The 26,142-nt window shown below is 38.0% G+C and overlaps 4 protein-coding genes and 1 long non-coding RNA gene across 5 annotated transcripts; 3 read left to right on the top strand and 2 right to left on the bottom strand.

Annotated features, from left to right (window-relative positions):
- Positions 1-1,414: 1,414 nt before the first annotated feature.
- On the bottom strand, positions 1,415-4,818 carry LOC103524442 (cGMP-specific 3',5'-cyclic phosphodiesterase-like). Its single transcript, XM_008489458.3, has 3 exons — positions 4,298-4,818; positions 3,703-3,979; positions 1,415-3,340 (listed from the first exon to the last, which is right to left on the bottom strand). The coding sequence occupies exons 1-3, from the start codon at positions 4,583-4,585 to the stop codon at positions 1,569-1,571; spliced, it is 2,337 nt and encodes a 778-aa protein (XP_008487680.1). The 5' UTR covers positions 4,586-4,818; the 3' UTR covers positions 1,415-1,568.
- LOC103524440 (116 kDa U5 small nuclear ribonucleoprotein component) lies at positions 4,673-26,142 on the top strand. The gene is made up of 10 exons (XM_017449606.2): positions 4,673-4,740; positions 5,224-5,415; positions 10,770-10,969; positions 11,455-11,481; positions 22,303-22,442; positions 22,557-22,604; positions 23,413-23,546; positions 23,942-24,108; positions 24,385-24,564; positions 24,673-26,142. Exons 1-10 carry the CDS (start codon positions 4,673-4,675, stop codon positions 25,635-25,637), a joined length of 2,121 nt encoding a protein of 706 aa, XP_017305095.1. The 3' UTR covers positions 25,638-26,142.
- Positions 12,132-13,003, top strand: LOC108254563 (glutamic acid-rich protein-like). The gene is made up of 2 exons (XM_017449612.2): positions 12,132-12,338; positions 12,461-13,003. The coding sequence occupies exon 2, from the start codon at positions 12,461-12,463 to the stop codon at positions 12,926-12,928; it is 468 nt and encodes a 155-aa protein (XP_017305101.1). The 5' UTR covers positions 12,132-12,338; the 3' UTR covers positions 12,929-13,003.
- Positions 18,041-20,491, top strand: LOC103524432 (UMP-CMP kinase-like). Its single transcript, XM_008489446.2, has 3 exons — positions 18,041-18,406; positions 19,655-19,882; positions 20,129-20,491. The coding sequence occupies exons 1-3, from the start codon at positions 18,184-18,186 to the stop codon at positions 20,308-20,310; spliced, it is 633 nt and encodes a 210-aa protein (XP_008487668.1). The 5' UTR covers positions 18,041-18,183; the 3' UTR covers positions 20,311-20,491.
- LOC113465378 lies at positions 20,981-21,613 on the bottom strand. Its single transcript, XR_003390114.1, has 2 exons — positions 21,526-21,613; positions 20,981-21,436 (listed from the first exon to the last, which is right to left on the bottom strand). It is a non-coding gene; the product is annotated as an uncharacterized LOC113465378 (long non-coding RNA).

The raw sequence follows: 26,142 nt of genomic DNA, 5'->3' as shown, positions 1-26,142 counted from the left end.
GGTACATATATTGCCAATCCGTGTTTGACCATTCTTATTGGTAATTGGCAGTCACAATATGGCAATTCCATTGGTCAGTAGTCAGCATACGTTCATATAGGTACCGTCATAAAAAGTGTTGAGTATGGCACCGTTACTGCTAATCAGATCACAATTATAACGTCATGTATGTAAAGTTTAAATATTGTGTCAAGAGTATGAAATCGAAATTTCCCAACGCCACACCATGCTAAATTAAAGTGTTACCTATGTATAGTTAATAGTTATTTGTAGTCATTGAAATGTACTGCTCTGGGTAACGAGCACAGGAGTTTGAGTCATTTCTATATCTCAATCTCATGCGAATAAGGTCTGAGTAAGACTGTTACCTATATGCAGACAGGGGTTGATTAGTAAAAAGTTTTACGGCCTTCATATCGGTATTGAGGTCGGTATGTCCAAATAAGGCAACGAGAAAGTGCTCTAGCAAAATAATAGGTAATAAGGTAATACATAATGCTATGTGCAGTTGTGTACACTCTCAAGGGCTTTCCTTTTCTTTATGAATCTGCCCATTTTGCCCTTAAGAGTAAAGTAAATCACAATCTTGAGTTCTGCTTACAAAATCTTCATTATACGAGGATACTTACAAATGAAATCAACGAGGCTTAGCTGTAAGGGCAAAACAACCCTAAAAGTTGTCTTATGCTGGACGAATCGAAGAACAATGCTGTAAAATTATATGTGTAAAATGCAAAAATTGCTTGCATTCATGCAAAACGTAAGCAGAACTCAAGATTGTGATTTACTTTACACTTAAGGGCAGAATGGGCAGATTCATAAAGAAAAGGAAAGCCCTTGAGAGTGCATACTCGAACGAATATTATTATGTATTACCTTATTATTTTGCTAGAGCACTTTCTCGTTGCCTTATTCGGACATACCGACCTCAATACCGATATGAAGGCCGTAAAACTTTTTACTAATCAACCCCTGTCTGCATTCTGGCATTGATGTAATCCGTAATCAAGGGAAGATTCCAATCTGATGATACCACCATAGTTGGCGGTCTATGTGTTGAAATGTAGATATTAGGTAATTCTCAGAGATAACCAACCGAGATGATTTGTTTGCCCATGTATCCAAGTTAATGTGCTAGATTTATAAATTGAGACATTTGTCTATACTTCTATAGTATGTACCAATTAGAATCTACTTGGTATCAGCATTCTTAGTAGATATTGTTGGTACCATACGTAGATACTGTTCAGGTATAAGAAATATGATTCTAGCTCATCCTAGCATAAACCTGACATCATAAAGATAACATGTTTGGAATCGATTATTATATTTTTTCTTTCAAACAAATAAATATAATTTATTTTTCTTTAATTTATTCCCGAGTGTCTTTTCACCACATATTACAGAGTGGAGTTGGTTATCTAGGTACATATATTCATATTATTATGTTTGCTGCCTTACTTGAAGACGATTTTAAAGAACAAAGCCGATCATACCTATTTTATATTTGAAGAAAAATGTGATCAATCAAACAATCAATCAAATGAACATGAAAACCCCTTGAAGTTCTAACCATTACGTTGTTCAGGTTCAACCTTCCAGTCAATGATGGGTTCTCCTGCAATAGCCCTCTCAAAGTTGGCTTTCAACTTGGTGCAATGTTCTACAACGTCACTACAATTGGAAAAGGATGCCACTAGAGTTTCAAACTGAGGTTGTACAACATTTTCTATAAAACGAACAATGAATTCAAACTTGTCCTCCTCATATTGCTGTTTAGGTTTTCTTGACTGTCCTAGGTAAGAGTAGAATACATCGAGTGCTCTAGGATTCTCTTCAATGTGATTCATAACGTAGTTAAAGTGCCGTACAAATAGATGGTAGTTGCTGCTTAATAGAATGATTTGCTTGGTAGCGAGATCCATGTTACTTGTGATAGCAAGTCTTTTTTCTATCATTTCCTTCAAATAACGTTCCATTGATTCATCAGTGTTCGCACTTGATACAAGTGAAGTACTTGGTCTGTCAAACACTTGCATCAAACTTTTCAACTCATGATCAAATTCCTTGTGGATAGTATCTGGTAGATTGTCACATACACTGAGACAATGTAGCAATGTTTTGAGCTCGTGGTAAATTTGGTTCTTCAATAATGATTTGGTTTTGTTTCGCGTGACTTGTGAGTTGTGTAGCAAAGAAGCAAATGGGCTGAAGAGTGCGCCTATGAGCACAGGAACTTTATCAGTAAATCTGAACATGTCTTGATTCCTGATGAGTATACAGAATGCCATTTGAAATGTATAAAACGCTCCCATACATTTCTCTTTGGATATGTTGTGGTAGATTTTATTTAGAGTCAGGATGAGTACTTGAAGCTTGTGTTTTACTACAGAGGAAGGTGTTAGAACATTACGAAGCATCAGACAGAGAGCTTTAGGGTTCTCTGTGCATCCTTCTCTATCCCACTCTGGTACCCAGTCCCAAGACTTTGCTTTCCAATGCATTGAGTTCCCCGTGGTCTGTACTATGGAGGTTAGATCATTAAGACAAGCACCACAAGGTCTGAGGTGATGGATCAAAGTCGTCCTTAACAGTTCATTCATCAGCATGTTGTGTTTCTTAGTTTGTTGCATCTCAATCAACTCTAGCAGAAATGATAGGAAAGTGCTAATGATGTTGAACAGTTTCTCATCCTGCAGCAGAAATACACCATTAGAAGCCTTGTTATTAATCTGCAGTATTCCCACAGGCTTATTCTTCCTGAGTATCTCTTTGCATAGAACAGTAGTCAATGTAATATCAGACATGAAGGCGTCTGTCTCCTGGAACCTCTTATCAGCAGCCACATCACGTATGTTAACCATCTCATGTGTCTTGGCTACATAGCTTGCTACACTCCCACTTGCATTGTCCAGGATTCTTTTTCTTCTCTTCAGTCTCGGTACCACCAGATCATACTCGTAGACCTCGGTTAGTAATCCCTCTACATGAGGCACGTACGTATAATAGTAGGCAGCCTTCGCGTTAAGCTTATCCAGACAAAGGTCCAACATATCGTAGATAATCATATCTGCATCAGGAATCTGTGTCAACTTATTACACAGAGCTATCAATGACGTAATGGTGGAATACTGATGAGTCTTCAGAACTCTTTGTTCTTTCTGGTAGATGACATTTCCAAACCAAGCACAGATGAGAAGTAGGAGATCCAAATCATCCTTGGTATAAGGACCATTATTTTCTCTCCTGGAAACTTCTATGACACCAAGAATTTCTTGCTCAGAAGAGAGGATGGGAGAGCAAATCACTGCTTTTATCCGGAGGTCATTGTGTCCAATACCTACGAAAACGTTCAAAACTGTATTGAAATTTTACCTACACCTACGGTAATGATCTAATGGGTACTTGTTTTATTTACTTATCCTTACCAGTAGGTATCCAATACACCTACTACTTTTGTATAGTCTGAGGTTCAAGTTTTCCTATCAATTTTCATCAGGAATTTTACCTACACCTACGGTAATGATCTAATGGGTACTTGTTTTATTTACTTATCCTTACCAGTAGGTATCCAATACACCTACTACTTCTGTATAGTCTGAGGTTCAAGTTTTCCTATCGATTTTCATCAGGAAGTCACTTGGTATCTGCAAATGGCAGCGCTGCGTATCTGACAGTGCCTATCACCCCTATTATTTCTACCTAGAGGAAACCGATGATCTACCCATACATCTTTCACCATGACCGCTTCCTTGGTAGCGGCTACATAGGCCGCTACAGTAGAATTCTTGCGGATACTCCAATTTGTAATGTAGTGGCGAGATACAATCCTGCGGGGCGTTTGATAAATCTCATTCTTAGCTTGGGTCACAAAATACAGTATGGCTGCAAAGGATTGCGTCTGTTCTTGCAGGATGTCCATCGTTTTGTGCATGAGAGGTATTAGCTGACTTACATCGGAAACAAACTGAACTCCCTCCTGTAATGAGGAATTTAAGGGCTATAGGTTGCCAGCCTAGTTAGCTTGGTTGGTAGCGCGCTTGCCTTGTAAGCGCTAGGCTGTGGGTTTGATTCCCACCCGGGGCGGATTTTATCCTGAACGGATAATATTCGTTCTCGGAACGGCTGGCTTTCTTCTATCCAGTCTTCTCTCTCCGATTTCGGGACGATACGACCTTAGCAGTTACAGTTCCCTCTGTCAAACCTCGTTTTTTTTATCACACCTCTTGAAAAAAAAAATAATAATAATAATAAAAAAAAAATACTATGTTCACAGCGCCATTGCCAACGTGTTTACCTGCACTATTTCCATAGGATCATCTGTATCAACTTCCACTGATCTCAGAACTCCTGCGAGTCTGATCTTGATTAGTTTGCTGTCTTCATCAAATCTCGACATATTGAACACTGACGGTACCCTTTCAAAGATTCCCAATCTTCCCCTCTTGGAATAAAGATACTCAATATCAAGAGTTTTCCCTCTCAACAGGATCTCTAGAGAGGAATCCATGACTTCTTTTGTCAGTATGATGGGTGGCGGACATTGTCGTGGTTCGAACAGAAAGCTGTCGAAATCCGACGACATTGTAGTAACTGGTAACGTGGTAACTTAGAATAACGTACTAACCTACAAACGTAGCGTACCGTGGCGTTGGTGATTTAAAATTAAAATATGTTGGCTTCTCAGTTTGAGTACACAATATTTCTGACTGAATGTGTTGAGTGCGAGCATATTGACAGGTCGCGGGTTCGATTCCCAACGGGGGCGAACTGAAAAGGTTCGTTCTCGGACCAACTTTTCCATTATTTTTATCAAGCCTTTTCAGAAAAAGAAATGTTCAGAAGTTATCTACTACTTATTTCAACATGTAAAATCGGAGGTAAATGCGTATGGTAGTTATACCTACAAGTACCTTCCAACTTACCACGAAGTAGGAAAGGCTGGAAATTGGAAATTTTGCGGAAAAAAATCTAATGCTTGCTCTGCGTGTTGTGTTGTGAGTAGACCTGAATTCCATTTTTTGGAAAGGTATTCCTTTCCCTTGGATTGGTCTCCTATTGGGAACGTATCTGCGCTTGTGCACCAACATTTATTTTAATTTGGACTTGGGTTAACCAATCCTTGAAATCTTCATCTTTTAACTTTATATAATAGGTAGAAGATTTTCTTTTTCTTCCAAGGTTAAAAAAGTAACTAAGTATGGTTCTGTCTCTCTATTTCAGTTTATACTCCGGAGAAGAGGACTACAAATATTTGTCCCCAATCCTGGGTAACGTATGTTTCGCGTCGACCCAGTACGCTATGTGTTTCACGCTACACTCGTTCGCTTCTCTCTACGCTCAGACCTCACCCACCCTGAACACTCAGGAATTCGCGAGACGACTCTGGGGTGATATGTACTTCAACTCGAAAACGTGAGTTTTTTTTATATATTTTATTTCAGAAAAATAGGTACACAACATACATACTTCTCCTCTTAAGTTACTATTGTAACTTCTAAGATTTGTGAGACTCTTTTAAATAACATTTGGCCGAATGAAGCGAGTGGTCTCCCTCTCCCAGTAGTCCTCTTCAGGAAAACTTCATTTGCCAAGAGTCTAGGTTTGCCTTGCCCTTGGGATCAGTTTAATTTTTTATATATTTTATTTCAGAAAAATAGGTACACAACATACATACTTCTCCTCTTAAGTTACTATTGTAACTTCTAAGATTTGTGAAACTCTTTTAAATAACATTTGACCGAATGAATCAAGTGGTCTCCCTCTCCCAGTAGTCCTCTTCGGGAAAACTTCATTTGTCAAGAGTCTAGGTTTGCCTTGCCCCTGGGATCAGTTTAATTTGAAGAACCAACCTTAGTGGTGTAGTGGTTAGTGCGGTGGACTTCGGACCTGGAGGTTGGTGGTTCGAGTCCAAGTCAAGTCATAAAATTTAGCGTAGTGTATGAAGCTGCTGCTGGCTTTCCCTGGTCCTTGAAAACATGTTTTAACATATAACACTACAAGTAAAAACTAGTATAGCTTCGCTATAACTGTAATAATGGAAAGATAAATAGAAAAAAAGAGACGAAAACTAAACGCTTATTTTCTTTTGCAGTGGAACCCGTGAACCCATCAGAGTTGCCCAAAATGTTGGACGGGCTTCGTAAAGTGAACAAGTCCTATCCCCTACTGACTCTTTTGCAGTGGAACCCGTGAACCCATCAGAGTTGCCCAAAATGTTGGACGGGCTTCGTAAAGTGAACAAGTCCTATCCCCTACTGACCACCAAGGTAGAAGAATCAGGAGAACATGTGGTGCTGGGGACTGGCGAACTTTACTTGGATTGTGTTATGCATGACTTGAGGAAGATGTACTCTGAAATAGGTAAGATACTGTTATTCACTGTCCCCAGAACCCAGAATCTATTTTATTTCAATATTTGAACTTTGTGTTTTCTAACATATATGTATTATTTTTTGCTGTTTATATCAGACATCAAAGTAGCGGATCCTGTGGTGGCAAAATAGGTAAGATACTGTTATTCACTGTCCCCAGAACCCAGAATCTATTTTATTTCAATATTTGAACTTTGTGTTTTCTAACATATATTTATTATTCTTTGCTGTTTATTTCAGACATCAAAGTAGCGGACAAGATACTGTTATTCACTGTCCCCAGAACCCAGAATCTATTTTATTTCAATATTTGAACTTTGTGTTTTCTAACATATATGTATTATTCTTTGCTGTTTATATCAGACATCAAAGTAGCGGATCCTGTGGTGGCGTTCTGTGAAACTGTCGTGGAAACATCATCTTTGAAATGTTTTGCTGAAACTCCCAATAAAAGGAACAAGATCACCATGATAGCAGAACCTCTGGAGAAAGGTCTAGCTGAAGATATTGAGAATCAAATAGTGCACATCGCTTGGAACAAGAAACGCCTTGGGGAATTCTTCCAGAGTAAATACGACTGGGATTTGCTAGCTGCACGTAGTATCTGGGCGTTTGGACCTGAAGTGACAGGTCCTAATATTCTGGTGGATGACACATTGCCCTCCGAGGTAGATAAAGGTTTGTTAGGTTCCGTCAAGGATTCTATTGTGCAAGGATTCCAGTGGGGGACGCGGGAAGGTCCCCTCTGTGAGGAACCCATCCGGAATGTCAAGTTCAAGATCCGGGAGGGGAACTTGAATAGTTCTCCTTCAATTTATTGTTCCAATAAATCACATTCATGGGAAATTGTTTGTACACGGAATAATAATAAATGTCTTCCTCCAGGTCACGTCAACTTCTCAGACGAGGTGACAGCAGCTATGCGTCTGTGTGATGGTGTGGTCCTGTTTGTCGATGCTGCCGAGGGTGTTATGCTAAACACGGAGAGACTACTCAAGCATGCTGTACAGGAGAAGATGGCCATTACTCTGTGTGTGAACAAAATCGATCGCTTGATGCTAGAGCTCAAGCTGCCGCCACAGGATGCTTATTATAAAATCAAGCATATCATTGACGAAATCAACGGTTTACTCAGGTACTTACTTATTGTCATTATTTTTTCAAGAGATTTGATCGAGGGAACTTAACTGCTAAGGTCTTATCGTACTGAAATCGAAGAGAAGGAAAACAGGATAGGAGAAAGCCAGCCGTTCCAAGAATCCGCACCGGCGGGAATCGTTTTCAAGAGATTTGATCGAGGGAACTTAACTGCTAAGGTCTTATCGTACTGAAATCGAAGAGAAGGAAAACAGGATAGGAGAAAGCCTGCCGTTCCAAGAATCCGCACCGGCGGGAATCGAACCCGTGGTCCAGTGCTAACAAGGCAGATGCACTACCAACCAAGCTAACTAGGCTGGAAACTTGGAAATTTTGCGGAAAAAAATCTAATGCTTGCTCTGCGTGTTGTGTTGTGAGTAGACCTGAATTCCATTTTTTGGAGAGGTATTCCTTTCCCTTGGATTGGTCTCCCATTGGGAACGTATCTGCGCTTGTGCACCAACATTTATTTCTAAAATTCTACAGACTTGTTTCATCCTCTTACTTTCTCAGCAAAGTAGGCGGGTGTAGTTATCTACACAAACTATTGCTCTAACACAGGTGTTTCCAACTTCCATGTGTATGTGGGCCACATGCTACATTGGCAGGTCATGCTACACAATATACACCTACCTAATTATCAATCATTAAAATTCTACAGACTTGTTTCATCCTCTTACTTTCTCAGCAAAGTAGGCGGGTGTAGTAATGTAGTTATCTATACAAACTATTGCTCTAACACAGGTGTTTCAAACTTCCATGTGTATGTGTATGTGGGCCACATGCTACATTGGCAGGTTCTTTGCGGGTCACATATGTACATAGGGGAGCATTGTAGGAATCCCCCCCTCCAACTTTTCAGAAATGCAGTCCAATCAAATTTTGAGTGCCACAGGCGAAATTTTTTAAAAAGTATTCCCCTTTTTGTATCTGAACACAACTATTTAGGTAAGTTTATACAAATCCCAATAAGCTTTGTGGGCCACAAAAATGGCCTGGCGGGCCACATGTGGCCCGTGGGCTGCTAGTTGGAAACCCCTGCCCTAACATATGCTTAAGCTAGCCACACATAACTTGTTATTATTATTTTGAGTAAATTATCATTGTATACGTATGCAACCATTTTAACTGTCAGATCAGAAAATTTGGAATGGATAAACCTCTCTGTACTTACTGTTTTCAAAGTTTTTACGGACTGAAAAGTCCCTTTACTCTCGCAGTCTAAACAAGGTCTTATATATTTGATTGGTAATAACATTACATTTTATGGAACAATAAACCCAGGCATTTTAACTGTCAGATCAGAAAATTTGGAATGGATAAACCTCTCTGTACTTACTGTTTTCAAAGTTTTTAATAATGACATGGACATACATTTTAAGCAATGTCCATTAGACACGATTGTTTGTAAATTCTAATGACTTTGGTTTACCTTGCAGGATGATGATAGAGAAGATGGAGATGAAGAAATGGGTGACAGCCAAGCAGTGGTACTGCACGAGGACAAGAGATACTATCCTACTGCTGTAGAGGTGTTTGGACCTGATGTGGAGACTGTGGTGCAGGAAGAAGACACCCAGGCATTGTCTGTGCCCTTGATAGCACCCATTAAAAAGAAAAAGTTTCAACTTAAAGAACAAGACCTGCCTGATACTGTATACAATATGGAGTAAGTTGTGATAGCTTTGTTCAGCAGTAATGTTAAGGAGAGTATTGAACTCTCATTCCAGCCGAAAGGAAAGTATTAATTAAGTAACCCCAGACTTGTTATCTCCTTAAGTACTGATTCTGGGTAGTTATAATGCTTGTTTAACATTAGGACATTATCCAGCCGAAAGGAAAGTATTAATTAAGTAACCCCAGACTTGTTATCTCCTTAAGTACTGATTCTGGGTAGTTATAATGCTTGTTTAATATTAGGACATTAGTTGGAGTTGATAATGCTTTTTTAAAAGATTTCAACTTAGGACATTAGTTGGAGTTGATAATGCTTTTTTAAAAGATTTCAACCAGCTTCTCAGTTGTCCTCTTAAGGCTGAGTGTACCCTGAAAAAGCCAGCCATTACTAAACTATCAAAATGATGAGTATGTTATCTGAAGTCAGTAGCTCAAACATTTTCTTTCTTTCAGGTTTTTGGCAGACATGATGGACACACCGCATTTGATTCGTAACGTCGCTCTGGTGGGACATCTCCACCATGGTAAAACCACAATGATTGACTGCCTCATTCGACAGACTCATCCTGGCTACAGGCAACCTGCCGAAGAGAAAAATCTGAGATACACAGACACGCTTTTTACGGAACAAGAGAGAGGTGTTTCAATCAAAGCGTCGCCTGTGACACTGCTGCTCCCCGACGTGAAGGGAAAGAACTATTTGATGAACATCTTTGACACGCCAGGTATGTGGGATATCCACGTGTAGAGTACACAGACACGCTTTTTACGGAACAAGAGAGAGGTGTTTCAATCAAAGCGTCGCCTGTGACACTGCTGCTCCCCGACGTGAAGGGAAAAAACTATTTGATGAACATCTTTGACACGCCAGGTATGTGGGATATCCACGTGTAGAGTGGTAAAAAGGTAAAAATGGGGCACTTAAATCACATGAGATTTTGCAAAAATGTTTCCAAAGAGGAACATCAGCCTATTAATGAAAGCTGTTTAGTATTTAATTTATCATTTCTTATAAATAGGGATGACCCCAAATAACACCTTTTGTCTTAAAGCCTATTAATGAAAGCTGTTTAGTATTTAATTTATCATTTCTTATAAATAGGGATGACCCCAAACAACACCTTTTGTCTTAAAAAAAGACAGGTTTCCATTCCTGAGGGAGGGGAACTTGAATAGTTCTCCTTCAATTTATTGTTCCAATAAATCACATTCATGGGAAATTGTTTGTACACGGAATTTAACCTAGCTGTAAGCTCTACCATTATTGTCAAATTTTCAAAGACCATGGTGTGTAGTCGAGATTCTAACTCACGCTAATATGAGAAATAGAAGCTTTTCCAAGGGAATCTTGAGTAAGTATACATGGTTAATATCAAATGTTGGGAATTGTCTATCAGTATCAGGTCATTTTCCTCCTCGCGTCCCAATATTTTGCGATGATGTTGTAATCCGTGAGTTCTGGGCATGTCTGAAGGTGGTCTGCATTCATGACAGTAGTCTAATAAGCATGATGAGTAAATATGTTTTCTTGAGTTGTATCCAATTATTCCCATTTTTCCCCACCGTATTCTCTTTTACCAGGCGCAAATTTTCCAAGAAGGCGGCTCACGCGAGTGCTCAGCGCAGTTTTGTCGAGTTCGTTCTCGAGCCTGTGTACAAACTTGTGGCTCAAGTGGTGGGAGATGTGGACTCGAGCCTCCCCGCTGTACTGGACCAACTGGGCATTCATATGAACAAGGAGGAGAGCAAGATAAACATCAGACCTCTACTACGGCTTGTGTGTGAACGATTTGAAGAGGAGGATGATGATGATGAACATCAGGAGAAAGAAGATACCAGAGACTATGATGTAAGTATGAGACACAGATCACATATGACCCATGTAAACATGGAATTGAAATCAAGTTACAGCCATAATAATTAGGGTTGGTTCCGAGCTCTGCCAACTTGGCTGGAACTTGGCCTGGCGCACTGCCGTGTGCCTAGATGACTGCCTAGTGCCTACTAAAACTTTGCTTGACCATGGACTGATCTTGTGCTTACTTAAGACCAAATTGAATGTAAAAAAAAAATCTCTTCAGTTGCCTTTAATTTTTTTCACACAAGTTTTACGTAATGACTTTAGCCAGATAGTTGTTTGTATTTTGGACTGTTTTATTTGATACTTTTTCATATTACATATCTTCACCACAACATGGACACAGAGTTGTATGATGAGTTTGGGAACTACATTGGTCCTGATCTGGAAAGTGATGAAGAGGAGGATGTGAACGATTCCTTCAGGACTTTAGTGGTAAGGATGTCGAGATATGTCTTTTACTTGTACCTTATTTAGCTACCTTTTCCGTCTTATGCTGGCAGTATAAACAAGGTAGGTATATTCTATTCTATTCTCATTTAAGTAGTTACTTCTTATTGTAAGATTTAGAATAGAATATACCTTCTTTATCCTGCTGAGAGAAGGCTGGAATGTCCTTTTACCAAGGGTTTAGTACGAAAAATATTTTTCGCAGTATAAACAACTTGATGCTGACCTGCGTATTGATGGTACCTATTTACTTTGGTTTCCAGCTTCGACCCATTATATTTCCTTTTTACTTACCTTGTCCTCTCTTTTTTTTATTTTTAGAATGGGATGCTATACACTGCCCTGGCAAACTAATTTATTCGGGCAAAATTTTCTTTTAATTAAAGTGCGCCAACAAAAAATAACTAACTCGAAATCAAGTTACAGCCATAATAATTAGGGTTGGTTCCGAGCTTTGCCAACTTGGCTGGAACTTGGCCTGGGCGCCTAGATAACTGCCTAGTGCCTACTTAAACTTTGCTTGACCATGGACTGATCTTGTGCTTACTTAAGACCAAATTGAATGTAAAAAAAAATCTCTTCAGTTGCCTTTAATTTTTTTCACACAAGTTTTACATGATGACTTTAGCCAGATAGTTGTTTGTATTTTGGACTGTTTTTTTTATATACTTTTTCATATTACATATCTTCACGTCACTTCAAATACCTATTAACAGAGATCTAACAAGTTACCTACACTTACACTCAAAAGTAAGCACCTACCTAATCCAAATGAAATCAACAGGAAAATCTTGGTAAACAATTCAATACTTATTTCAGTTTGAAATTAGCTACGTTTAAACATGCCTGGATCAATCAAGAACACCACAGTGTTTGAACATGTGACATTCAATTGCTGTCACCCTGACCACTTGTATGTTACTATGCTATCTTTGTTTGTTTTAACGATTAGCTACGTTTAAACATGCCTGGATCAATCAAGAACACCACAGTGTTTGAACATGTGACATTCAATTGCTGTCACCCTGACCACTTTTATGTTACTATGCTATCTTTGTTTGTTTTAACAGCTGGCATGATTTTCTTTATTGAATATTATCTATTCAATGACATAGAAGCCTTAGGTGACTCACAAAATAATGATAATGCTGATCAAGATGATCAAGAAAAGGAAGATGATCAAGAAAAGGAAGTTGAACAAGAAAAAGAAGAAGAAGAAAAAAAAGTTACATTTATAGAACCTGAGAAGCCTGATGAGAATAAAAGTGAAAAGAATGAGATTGATGAAAATGAGAGAGTGATTGATGAAACCGAGAGAGTGATTGATGAAAACGAGAGAGTGGTTGATGAGAATGAAACAGAGATTGCTAATGATTCTAGAACCAAGCCAAAGACCAAATCTTTCCTTGAAAAATTAAAAGAAAAACACTAGCAATGTGACAAAAGAAAATTAATTCATATACTTAAATTATACAATATACACCTACCTAATTATCAATCATTAAAATTCTACAGACTTGTTTCATCCTCTTACTTTCTCAGCAAAGTAGGCGGGTGTAGTTATCTACACAAACTATTGCTCTAACACAGATGTTTCCAACTTCCATGTGTATGTGGGCCACATGCTACATTGGCAGGTTCTTTGCGGGTCACATATGTACATAGGGGAGCATTGTAGGAATCCCCCCCCCAACTTTTCAGAAATGCAGTCCAATCAAATTTTGAGTGCCACAGGCAAATTTTTTTAAAAAGTATTCCCCTTTTTGTAGCTGAACACAACTATTTAGGTAAGTTTATACAAATCCCAAAAAGCTTTGTGGGCCACAAAAATGGCCTGGCGGGCCACATGTGGCCCGTGGGCTGCTAGTTGGAAACCCCTGCCCTAACATATGCTTAAGCTAGCCACACATAACAGGGCCACATGTGGCCCGTGGGCTGCTAGTTGGAAACCCCTGCCCTAACATATGCTTAAGCTAGCCACACATAACATATTATGATATATCATATCAAAGGTCTTAAAGAACGTAGTACATTGGTACAAGTTTGAGCTCGATCCGACCACCAGGGCCGGAGTTCTGGCCTTTTAAAATTTTCATTTTTCCATGTTCTCCCGCCAATAGGAGAAGCACTAAAAATGGGAAATTCATATCTATTCACATTTTCGTTGATTGTTGAAAAATGTCTCATTTCCTCTACTTCTTCTGTACTTATTGTATTAGACCTCACCCACCCTGAACACTCAGGAATTCGCGAGACGACTCTGGGGTGATATGTACTTCAACTCGAAAACGTGAGTTTTTTTTATTTATTTTATTTCAGAAAAATAGATAACATACATACTTCTCCTCCCAAGTTACTATTGTAACTTCTAAGATTTGTGAGACTCTTTTAAATAACATTTGGCCGAATGAAGCAAGTGCTCTCCCTCTCCCAGTAGTCCTCTTCAGGAAAACTTCATTTGTCAAGAGTCTAGGTTTGCCTTGCCCTTGGGATCAGTTTAATTTGAAGAACCAACTTTAGTGGTGTAGTGGTTAGCGCGGTGGACTTCGGACCTGGAGGTTGGTGTTTCGAGTCCAAGTCAAGTCATAAAATTTAGCGTAGTGTATGAAGCGGGGAACGACATTTTTGACACGCATTTATGCTTAACACAATTAAGTAAAATTCCTTTTCAATTTAATTTGAAGAAACTATTTACTGATGCAGATTTGTAATGAAACAATCTGCTGTAGTTTTTAATGGCGGGGGTTTTACCCTTCTATTCGGCAACAAGCTACTAGGCTCCTCATCTTCCACCCTGAGTGGTGCCGAGAAAACCCTTTTAACTTAGCTGTAAGCTCTACCATTATTGTCAAATTTTCAAAGACCATGGTGTGTAGTCGAGATTCTAACTCACGCTAATATGAGAATCTATCAGTATCAGGTCAATTTCCTCCTCGCGTCCCAATATTTTGCGATGATGTTGTAATCCGTGAGTTCTGGGCTTGTCTGAAGGTGGTCTGCATTCATGACAGTATAAGCATGATGAGTAAGTAGGTTTTCTAGAGTTGTATCCAATTATTCCTATTTTCCCCCACCGTATTCTTGTTAATCCAAAGAACTATCTTTATAAAAACTTCATTCCTTGCTGAAGTACGATTACAGAGGACAGTGTTTCTGTTCTGAACCTACAGCTCATTGTTCAAGTAGGTACCCACAAAAAGAACAACATGGACACAGAGTTGTATGATGAGTTTGGGAACTACATTGGTCCTGATCTGGAGAGTGATGAAGAGGAGCATGATAAGGGAATCTTGAGTAACTATACATGGTTGGTATCAAATGTTGGGAATTGTCTATCAGTATCAGGTCATTTTCCTCCTCGCGCCCCAATATTTTGCGATGATGTTGTAATCCGTGAGTTCTGGGCATGCCTGAAGGTGGTCTGCGTTCATGACAGTAGTCTAATAAGCATGATGAGTAAGTGCGGGAATCGAACCCGTGGTCCAGTGCTTACAAGGCAGATGCACTACCAATCAAGCTAACTAGGCTGGAAACTTGGAAATTTTGCGGACAAAATCTAATGCTTGCTCTGCGTGTTGTGTTGTTAGTAGACCTGAATTCCATTTTTTGGAAATATATTCCTTTCCCTTGGATTGGTCTCCCATTGGGAACGTATCTGCGCTTGTGCACCAACATTTATTTTTCAACTATCCGTTGTAAATAATATAACTGTCTACTGTACACTGTACCTACTTTATGGGTAAGTCTGAACTTAAACTTTATGGGGATTTTATCATCGATTTTCAAATTCTCAGATTTTATTTTACTCCTTGCTGTTCTCGATTGCTAGTTTAATTAATCGACATGTACTTTAGTCTTTAACTACATATTGTTCCAAGTGTCAGCTGTATATCCAAGTACTTCAAACATGTGTATTTTTGTTCAAGACAAAAAATAAAACAAATTACTTATAATATTTCAAATTAGGAAAATTAATTATATTGAAGTAGGTATCATAAATAGGTAAAAAATAAATAAAAAAGTTATTTACAAACACAAAATGTATAAAGATGAAGGGCTTTGCTGATGTTACAAGAGCGGAAAAAATCTGGAACCAACACTGATCAGTAATGCCTTCACCTTTATCATCCTAAAAAGAATAAAATGGTGGGATTAAAACGGTAAAGAACATGGAATCAAATAAAATAAAAAAATACTGTAAAATAAAAAATCGTAAGAGACATGAAATTTGAAGTCAACACTTTTCGTTCTCTAGCGATTTCTCTTCAATGTGCACATCACTTTTTCGAATTTAAGTTGTTTATATTTCAAAACTATGTATTAAAAGTAGTAGACAAGGTATGTACTTATGGCACAAATCAAAAATTCCTTTTTGTTCTGAGGGGACTTCACATCGGATTTTGAAATTCCGCTTTTGAAAATTGGGACCGATTTCATCAATCTTACGAGTTAATTTTCCGTGATTTTTCTTCGCAGTTTGTTGTGTAATTTTCAAATCATACGAATATCTACGAAAAAATTAAGAATATCTACGAAACTCTTTGAGGACTTTTGAATGGACTAGAGTCGATTAAAAGATAAACAATCTTTGGACATATGTATTGATTAGGAGACAGACTCATAAAACCAGTAGAAAGGTTTCGTAGTTCTATACTCGTTAGCTCGTGTGTGTGTGTAGTCTGGTACCATCAAGGTATACGTACGAGTAGCATTCTCTTTTGATATTCTACGAGTAGCATTCTCTTTTAGATATTCACACCTAGCTATTCTACCTTCCAAGGTCTATAAAGTTTCAAGCGAGAGGGTTTATGTTAAGTACTAATAAATTAAATGGGTAACATTTGAAGCTGTGGAGTGTGTAGCGGACAATATGGCCAACTTCTCAACGTACAACCATACCCAGTGCCATTCGCGAATGCCATACCCGCCACAAACGAAGCCAGGAAAACATGGAATTCCTCGAAAATGATGGGATCTTCGTCGTACATGTTTCTATAAAACCCATCTCTTTGCTTTTCTTTCCTTCTTCTTGAGCAGGGTTCCGCTTTGTCCATTTTTTTATCGACGAATCTTTCCACCTGACACAAACGTGAAAAGCGAATTGAAAACAGTTAAAGAGACAATATCACGAGCCGTTTTGTCCCGGGAGAACCTTTCCTGTAGGAAGCTAACTAGAAAGGAGTATTTTAACTTGGTCCCCTCAAAATTTCTTATAGGGAAGCTCATAACCAGGGCAGAGTATTTTAATTAATCCCCCAAAATGTTCAAACATAGGTAATGATCTTTGCGAACCAAATTTCAAAAGTATCAACGTGGCAAATAAAGCAATGAAAACCAAGGGAGAGTATTTTTTTTTTTTTGTTCAAAACTAAACATTTTTATTATTTGTTAAGTTGAAAAAATAATATCAACATAAGGAGGTACCTAATTAAATTACACCTATAATACATAGTAAGTACCGCTAACCTACTAACTCTAATCAAACCATCTGCACCTACTCAAACGAAATAAAAAGGGAAAATTTTTCTATGGAAGTGTCTAGTGCCACCGTATAGTTTTGTTGAATTAACTTTTATGCAGTTGAAATTAACCTTCGTGAGAATAGAGGTTAGGTATTCTTTCAACGCCAAGAGACTTATTAATTGAGGAAGTCATCGTTGCTTATTTTATTTTTAGAACTATGATAGGAACATTTTTATTTTTTGAATGTACATACGGTAAACCATAACTAACATTGATAGCTGTAATTTAGAATTTGAAAGGAGTTGTTCGGTAGCTCAATAAAAAATGACTAGGCTACGCGCGAACCGACCACGTCTTTTTTAAGAAAGACTGGGTAGGCTACCTATTTTTTTACATGACATTGCCGCACAAAGAAAGGAGGAGGACAAAATTTAGTATTCACGGTTACCTAATTTGGTGGCCGTAATTTTAGGAGGAGGTACCTCACATCATACTACACAATACCTAAAAAAAAAAAAAAAAATAAAAAAAAAAATAAATGTGGGTAGAGAAACCTTTGTGTTCTTTTTTGGGGTGAGCCCCATCTAAAAACAAAAAAAAAAAAAAAAAAAAAAAAAAAAAATGGGAGAGAAAATATATACCTACCAAATAAAATTAATGTCTATAATAAGCTTGTAGGAAAACTCGGAATGAATGATACAAAGAAAAATTACAAAAAGTAACAAGTGCTGAAGAAACCAAAGGTTGAAGGCCTGGTGATGGAGTAACTAATTAGGCTGATGCAAGGCCAATGAGAAATCCTCCCAACGCTCCTGCGGCAGCAAAACTATTGTTCTGAGCGAAATTACTTACCTGAAACAGTCCAAATGGAGAAAAATTACTACGAGTAGTTTACCTATTAGCACCGATAATCACGTTTTATAAAAATGAGTGAGACTTGTGCAGTGATCGCATATCGCATCGAACGTTTGTGAGTACTCTGTGGCGGATTTTGTTCTTCTCTGTGCCTTGTTGCCAAATCTTTCACTTTCGTATATCAGCTGATTTTTGCAAATGAAAAAAACAAAACACTTGGTTGAAAAAAAAAAAAAAATGCCAGCAGGTACAAACAACAGTCTGTGATTAATTAATTTGTAGAGGTAAAAGGTAATTAATTGATTAATTCAATAAATTTTCCACCGGTATTTCGATAATGTGCTTCAATTAAGTGCTTGGAATAGTTTTATGTTAAAATTGCGCTTTAGTGTTCAATTCTTCAGTGTTATTCGACTAGCTTTCACTATGACAGAAAAGCCCAAAGTTGTGTTTGTGTTGGGTGGGCCAGGAGCTGGAAAAGGAACCCAATGTGCAAATATAGTCAAACAGTTCGGATTTGTTCACCTCTCAGCTGGGGATCTACTCCGTGAAGAACAAAAAAGTCCGGGAAGTGAATATGGGCAGTTAATAGGTAAGTGTAAGAAAGGCTCAAGTGAAGAGAGGTCTGGCTGGGGGACCTTAAACAGGGTGTAGACCAGCATAGACTGGCTTAAAAAAAAAAAAATGCAAAAAATTGGGGGAAAAAAAAAAAAAAAAAAAAAAAAATATAGGAACCTGACCCTTTCCTTTTTATAACTTCGGATTTATTTTCTACCCAACTCTTTTCTTTTTAATAATTTCGAATGTATTTTCTACTTAACGCTTTTTTTTTCTTTTTATTAATTTCGAATTTATTTTCGTGTAATCTTGGAACTTTGGTCCTCTGAGCAAGTGCAGATGCAAAACACATCTGAAAATAGACATTTTAATTTTTTACTTGTATTTTCCTTCCATTATCTCGGTTTTTGTCCCTCCTTTTGATAATTTTCGAATTTATTTTCTACCCAACTCTTTTCTTTTTAATAATTTCGTATTTACTTTCTAACTCTTTGATCAATTTTGAATTTATTTTCCAGATACAAAGTGGAAGTGAACCGTGTGCCTGCCGGGAATTGGGTTCTTATCGAGGGCATAGATCAGCCTATTGTGAAGACATCTACCATTACCGATCTCATCACCAATGAAGACATGTACATATTTGTCAGCCCAAAAGTGATCACCCTAGGGCTGATTGAGGGCTGATAAAAAAGGCCAACCCCATCTAAACATGGGAAAAGGTGAAGAAGAAGAAAAAGAAGAAGAAGAAGAAGATGATTGAGTTGAGATGATCAACTTGGGCTTAACTTCTTAAAATATTTTTTGATTTACAGAAAATCATATCAAATCGTGTACATATTCCGTCCTCTCAAGTTCAACACTCAGTCCGTTATCAAAATTGCCGGTAAGTTGTTTGAAACTACTTGAAACTAGCGGTGGTAGCAGGTTGAATCCATCTGTTCTTAATGGTTCACTCAAGTTAATCAACCTACCGCATGGTTGGTATCCGAATGGGTGACCATCTGGGCAATTGCGTGCTGCTGGCAGACTGGCTTTGACCAGAGAGCGTACCAGCCTGAAATTTCTCTTGCCAAAGAATTAGAAAAGGTTGAGTGCAAAGGGCATCCCCTCATAAAATTTTGTAGCCCAAACCAAATGTCAGCCCAAAAGTGATCACCCTAGGGCTGATTGAGGGCTGATAAAAAAGGCCAACCCCATCTAAACATGGGAAAAGGTGAAGAAGATGATTGAGTTGAGATGATCAACTTGGGCTTAACTTCTTAAAATATTTTTTGATTTACAGAAAATCATATCAAATCAGCAACAATAGTTCCTGTAGAAATAACATGCAAACTTATTGAGAATGCTATGACAAAAAGCACAAGCAACAAGTTCCTAATTGATGGATTCCCCAGGAATCAAAACAATCTAGATGGATGGAACAAAGAAATGGCTGACAAAGTGGAATTGCTCTATGTTTTATTTTTTGACTGTCCCGAGGATGTTTGTGTAAGGAGATGTTTGAAAAGAGGTAAGTTGAAATGACAGACCAATTGATTTTTTTTTATATAAAAGATACATCCTGGGGTCTATAATCTCAAGTTGAAGTGTTTGTTAACCTCTGAGCCATGCAAGCACTTTAACATGAGAGTAGACTAGGAGACCAGGTAGTTGCCATTTTCTTTTTTTTTTCTTTTTTTTTTATACGCAGAACTTTGTTTTTCCATCAGTTTAAAATACAACATGTAACAATAAATTTTATGTTCAATGATTTTAGGTGCAGAAGGTAGTGGCCGCGCTGATGATAATGAAGAAAGTTTAAAGAAGAGAATTTCTGTCTACAACACTGAGACAATGCCCATTATCAAATTCTTTGAAGCAAAAAACCTTGTGAAGAGATTCAATGCTGAAAAAAGTGCTGATGAAATTTTTGAAGAGGTGAAAACATTATTTACATAAAATTATCACATGATTTGGATAATAATCAGGAGTGTTACTTGTTGGACATATTTTTGTTGTTATTCAAGTACACAGGTAATGTAATATCTGTTTTAAATATTTATTTATGTGGTTATGTACCATTTTAGGTAGCATTTATTATTTATTTAATAGTGCAGGGGTGAAACATGAAACTAAGAAGGGCATCCCCTCATAAAATTTTGTAGCCCAAACCAAATGTCAGCCCAAAAGTGATCACCCTAGGGCTGATTGAGGGCTGATAAAAAGGCCAACCCCATCTAAACATGGGAAAAGGTGAAGAAGAAGAAGAAGATATATTATTATTATTATTATTATTCTGAAGCTTATTTAACTCTATTGATACATTGATGTGTTAATAAATCTGATAGATAGAATAAGACTTGTTTTTTTTTTTTCTTCCTATTTATTATCATTTTTATAAAAAATTGACATTCAAGCCGAGTAGTTTTAAAGCAAACCATACTTAGGTAACAAAAGGTACCTTACCTACCTAGTGATAGTGATAGTAAGTAGATTTAGATACCTAGGTGATTGAGGGAGAAAAGGTGACATCAATATTTATAGAAAATAGCATTTTGAAAAAAAAAAAAAAAAAAAAACTTAAAATATTTAGGCAGCTTTTATTTCCAAATACCTACTCACTAGAAAAAAAAAAAAAAAAAAAAAAAAAACTTAAAATATTTAGGCAGCTTTTATTTCCAAATACCTACTCACTAGTTGCTTTCCAGATTTATTATTTATTTTTTGCTCTCTCATCTGCCTTTCTTTCATATTGCCTGAAACTTCCATTTTATTTAGTAAATACTCTAGCATCAAACCTCATTTAGATTTTTGTATTGATTATCTTAAAAGTTAAATTTGAAAAGAATTTCAGCTTCCATTCTGAATAAATATATCTACTTATAAAATATATTCTATAAAAATTTCTTCCAAATAATATTGTTTTTCTTTTCTTAATGTCCTGATTTTGTTAGATTCTGTGAACCTCAAAAACCTTGATTGTTCAAAACATTGATCAAACCTTCATTAACCTTATGAAATCTAGTGTGTGCAAAGTACAAGTATGTACCTACATCAAAGAACATGGCATTTTTGATATTCACACCTCAAAGGACCACTATTCAATGGATCTAGTGTGTGCAAAGTACAAGTATGTACCTACATCAAAGAACATGGCATTTTTGATATTCACACCTCAAAGGACCACTATTCAATGGGTGTGTAATTTTTGATGAATAGAAGAAGCATTTCTCTGTGGGAAGAGGCCTATTGCCTGTGAAGAGTTCACTCACCTTGTCCAGTATGTTGGATTTCTTGGAAGTGGAAGCTTCCACAGATCGAGCAGCCTTGTCTGCTTTGTCAATGACTTTATCCCAATTAATGTTAACGTAACCCTTGTGGTTAGCCCATTGGAGTAAAATGATGCTTCCTCCAACAGTCACTGCAGCCATCTTTCCAATTTTCATCATCAGAAATCCAGTTACCCTGAAACATACAGAACAGTGGACAAAGTGTTTAACCAAACTCCATCTTTCCAATTTTCATCATCAGAAATCCAGTTACCCTGAAACATACAGAACAGTGGACAAAGTGTTTAACCAAACTCAACTTTGGTTTGTTTTTGCAATAGGCAAATCAATAACACTGTGGGTGTGGGTGAGTCATAGGTAGTATTGCTCATAGGTCACCAAAAGACATTAGAAGGCTGGAATGTCCTTTTACCAAGGGTTTAGTACGAAAAATATTTTTCGCAGTATAAACAACTTGATGCTGACCTGCGTATTGATCGTACCTATTTACTTTGGTTTCCAGCTTCGACCCATTATATTTCCTTTTTACTTACCTTGTCTTCTTTTTTTTTAGAATGGGATGCTATACACTGCCCTGGCAAACTAATTTATTCGGGCATTTTTTTTTAAATTAAAGTGCGCCAACAAAAAATAACTAACTGATCTCTGTTAACAAAAACAGGTCTGGTCGAAATGTGCGTGAAGCACATCCCGTCCCCCGCGGAGAATGCCGAGACCAAAGTGTCCTACATGTACACCGGGCCTGGGGACTCTGATGTTGCCCGGGATATGAAGGCATGTAACCCTGAGGGACGTCTTATGGTACACAGTAGCAAGAAGAATGCCGAGACCAAAGTGTCCTACATGTACACCGGGCCTGGGGACTCTGATGTTGCCCGGGATATGAAGGCATGTAACCCTGAGGGGCGTCTTATGGTACACAGTAGCAAGATGTACCCCACCGAGGAGTGTACGTTTTTCCAGGTAAGACATCCCGTTAGTAGCAAGATGTACCCCACCGAGGAGTGTACGTTTTTCCAGGTAAGACATCCCGTGATCCTGTGTTACCCACTCCTAACTTTACTGGAGACAAACATCTCTTCGGTCGTATGTATAATATACATACTACAGTATAAGTCTTACATATTCTTGAGAGTTCATTGCAACGGTCGATACATTAATTAGACTTAAGTACTTTATCCTGGACCTTATCTTACTTTATAATTAATAATACTACAGTATATTATACACACAACAGAAGGGTCACATCCCGTTATCCTGTGTTACCCACTCCTAACTTTACTGGGAGACAAATAACCCTTCAGTCGTATGTATAATATACATACTACAATATAAGTCTTACATATTCTTGAGAGTTCATTGCAACGGTCGATACATTAATTAGACTTACTTTATCATGGACCTTATCTTACTTCATAATTAATAATACTACAGTAAGTATATTATACATACAACAGAAGGGTATTACCAGTCTCTTTTCTGACATAACTTCTTTAGCCAGCATAGTTAGCTTGGAGGGTGACGCACCTGCCTGCAAGCGTTAGGTCGTTGGTTCGATTCCCGTCCGGGGTAAACATTTTTCTAAACAGATAAGGTTTGTTCTCGGATCTGACTTTCTTCTATCCTATGATCCTCTCTTGTGTTCATGACCGTAAGACCTCAGTGATTTAAGACGTTTTATGGCTGCCTGGAAGAGACTGACAAGAAACACCGACCCTATTTAAATAGGAAAAGGCTAGGAAGGAGAAGACTAAATGCCGTTTGGTTTCAGGTCCTGGCCAGAGTAATGAGCGGTACTTTGCACGCAGGACAAGAGGTGCGGGTATTGGGAGAAAATTATTCTCTCATGGATGAGGAGGATTCGAGAATATTGACCGTGGGGCGACTGTGGATATATGAAGCCAGGTGAGTTTTCCCCAGGACCGCAATCTGCTTTTAAACTCATATCTCTTGGATTTAAGCATTCTGATTGGTTGATTTCAAACTTATCAGCCAACCAGGCAAACCAACAGCAAACAGTTGCAATTAATTTTCAATCTCCAGTTCTACAGTGTAATCTTGGAACTTTGGTCCTCTGAGCAAGCACAGATGCAAAACATTGGAGCTAAAAAAAAAAAAAAAAAAAAAAAAAAATATAGGAACCTGACCCTTTCCTTTTTATAACTTCGAATTTATTTTCTACCCAACTCTTTTCTTTTTAATAATTTCGAATGTATTTTCTACTTAACGCTTTTTTTTTCTTTTTATTAATTTCGAATTTATTTTCGAACTCTTTGATCAATTTTGAATTTATTTTCCAGATACAAAGTGGAAGTGAACCGTGTGCCTGCCGGGAATTGGGTTCTTATCGAGGGCATAGATCAGCCTATTGTGAAGACATCTACCATTACTGATCTCATCACCAATGAAGACATGTACATATTCCGTCCTCTCAAGTTCAACACTCAGTCCGTTATCAAAATTGCCGGTAAGTTGTTTGAAATACTTGAAACTAGCGGTGATAGCAGGTTGAATCCATCTGTTCTTAATGGTTCACTCAAGTTAATCAACCTACCGCATGGTTGGTATCCGAATGGGTGACCATCTGGGCAATTGCGTGCTGCTGGCTTTCCCTGGTCCTTGAAAACATGTTTTAACATATAACACTACAAGTAAAAACTAGTATAGCTTCGCTATAACTGTAATAATGGAAAGATAAATAGAAAAAAAGAGACGAAAACTAAACGCTTATTTTCTTTTGCAGTGGAACCCGTGAACCCATCAGAGTTGCCCAAAATGTTGGACGGGCTTCGTAAAGTGAACAAGTCCTATCCCCTACTGACTACCAAGGTAGAAGAATCAGGAGAACATGTGGTGCTGGGGACTGGCGAGCTCTACTTGGATTGTGTTATGCATGACTTGAGGAAGATGTACTCTGAAATAGGTAAGATACTGTTATTCACTGTCCCCAGAACCCAGAATCTATTTTATTTCAATATTTGAACTTTGTGTTTTCTAACATATATGTATTATTCTTTGCTGTTTATATCAGACATCAAAGTAGCGGATCCTGTGGTGGCGTTCTGTGAAACTGTCGTGGAAACATCATCTTTGAAATGTTTTGCTGAAACTCCCAATAAAAGGAACAAGATCACCATGATAGCAGAACCTCTGGAGAAAGGTCTAGCTGAAGATATTGAGAATCAAATAGTGCACATCGCTTGGAACAAGAAACGCCTTGGGGAATTCTTCCAGAGTAAATACGACTGGGATTTGCTAGCTGCACGTAGTATCTGGGCGTTTGGACCTGAAGTGACAGGTCCTAATATTCTGGTGGATGACACATTGCCCTCCGAGGTAGATAAAGGTTTGTTAGGTTCCGTCAAGGATTCTATTGTGCAGGGATTCCAGTGGGGGACGCGGGAAGGTCCCCTCTGTGAGGAACCCATCCGGAATGTCAAGTTCAAGATCTTGGATGCTGTCATAGCGACGGAGCCCCTGCATCGTGGTGGAGGTCAGATCATTCCTACTGCGCGGCGGGTTGCATACTCTGCCTTCCTCATGGCTACACCTCGTCTCATGGAGCCCTACCTGTTTGTAGAAGTACAAGCCCCTGCTGACTGTGTGTCTGCTGTGTATACAGTGCTAGCCAAGCGTCGTGGTCACGTGACTCAGGATGCGCCTGTGCCTGGATCCCCCCTGTATACTATCAAAGCTTTTATTCCTGCTATTGACTCGTTTGGTTTTGAGACAGATCTCAGAACACATACACAAGGTCAAGCATTCTGTCTGTCTGTGTTTCATCATTGGCAGATTGTACCAGGTGATCCTCTGGATAAGAGTATTGTTATTCGACCTCTAGAACCTCAGCCAGCTACTCATTTAGCTAGAGAGTTCATGATCAAGACAAGAAGGAGGAAAGGTCTTAGTGAGGATGTATCTATTAATAAGTTCTTCGACGATCCTATGTTGTTGGAGTTGGCAAGACAAGATGTGATGCTCAACTATCCGTTGTAAATAATATAACTGTCTACTGTACACTGTACCTACTTTATGGGTAAGTCTGAACTTAAACTTTATGGGGATTTCATCATCGGTTTTCAAATTCTCAGATTTTATTTTACTCCTTGCTGTTCTCGATTGCTAGTTTAATCGACATGTACTTTAGTCTTTAACTACATATTGTTCCAAGTGTCAACTGTATATCAAAGTACTTCAAACCTGTGTATTTTTGTTCAAGACAAAAAATAAAACAAATTACTTATAATATTTCAAATTAGGAAAATAATTATATTGAAGTAGGTATCATAAGTAGGTAAAAAAATAAATAAAAAGGTTATTTACAAACACAAAATGTATAAAGATGAAGGGCTTTGCTGATGTTACAAGAGCGGAAAAAATCTGGAACCAACACTGATCAGTAATGCCTTCACCTTTATCATCCTAAAAAGAATAAAATGGTGGGATTAAAACGGTAAAGAACATGGAATCAAATAAAATAAAATAAAAAAATACTGTAAAA

Source organism: Diaphorina citri, unplaced genomic scaffold, assembly GCF_000475195.1.
Source record: "Diaphorina citri unplaced genomic scaffold, Diaci psyllid genome assembly version 1.1 scaffold99, whole genome shotgun sequence".
Lineage (NCBI taxonomy): Eukaryota > Metazoa > Arthropoda > Insecta > Hemiptera > Psyllidae > Diaphorina > Diaphorina citri.
Note: the sequence above shows the minus strand (reverse complement) of the source record. Positions and strands in the feature narration are given on the sequence as shown.

Bases quoted from the DNA above. Each gene is read 5' to 3' on its own strand.
- LOC103524442 (XM_008489458.3), bottom strand. From the start codon at position 4,585: ATGTCGTCGGATTTCGACAGCTTTCTGTTCGAACCACGACAATGTCCG. The intron at 3,980-4,297 runs GTAAACACGTTG...TCCTCATTACAG, and splicing joins ATCCTATGGAAATAGTGCAG to GAGGGAGTTCAGTTTGTTTC. The intron at 3,341-3,702 runs GTAGAAATAATA...ACGTTTTCGTAG, and splicing joins AGATCATCGGTTTCCTCTAG to GTATTGGACACAATGACCTC.
- LOC103524440 (XM_017449606.2), top strand. From the start codon at position 4,673: ATGTTGGCTTCTCAGTTTGAGTACACAATATTTCTGACTGAATGTGTT. The intron at 4,741-5,223 runs GTCGCGGGTTCG...TCTCTATTTCAG, and splicing joins GAGTGCGAGCATATTGACAG to TTTATACTCCGGAGAAGAGG. The intron at 5,416-10,769 runs GTGAGTTTTTTT...CTCTTTTACCAG, and splicing joins ATGTACTTCAACTCGAAAAC to GCGCAAATTTTCCAAGAAGG.
- LOC108254563 (XM_017449612.2), top strand. From the start codon at position 12,461: ATGCCTGGATCAATCAAGAACACCACAGTGTTTGAACATGTGACATTC.
- LOC103524432 (XM_008489446.2), top strand. From the start codon at position 18,184: ATGTTAAAATTGCGCTTTAGTGTTCAATTCTTCAGTGTTATTCGACTA. The intron at 18,407-19,654 runs GTAAGTGTAAGA...TTTGATTTACAG, and splicing joins TGAATATGGGCAGTTAATAG to AAAATCATATCAAATCAGCA. The intron at 19,883-20,128 runs GTAAGTTGAAAT...CAATGATTTTAG, and splicing joins AAGGAGATGTTTGAAAAGAG to GTGCAGAAGGTAGTGGCCGC.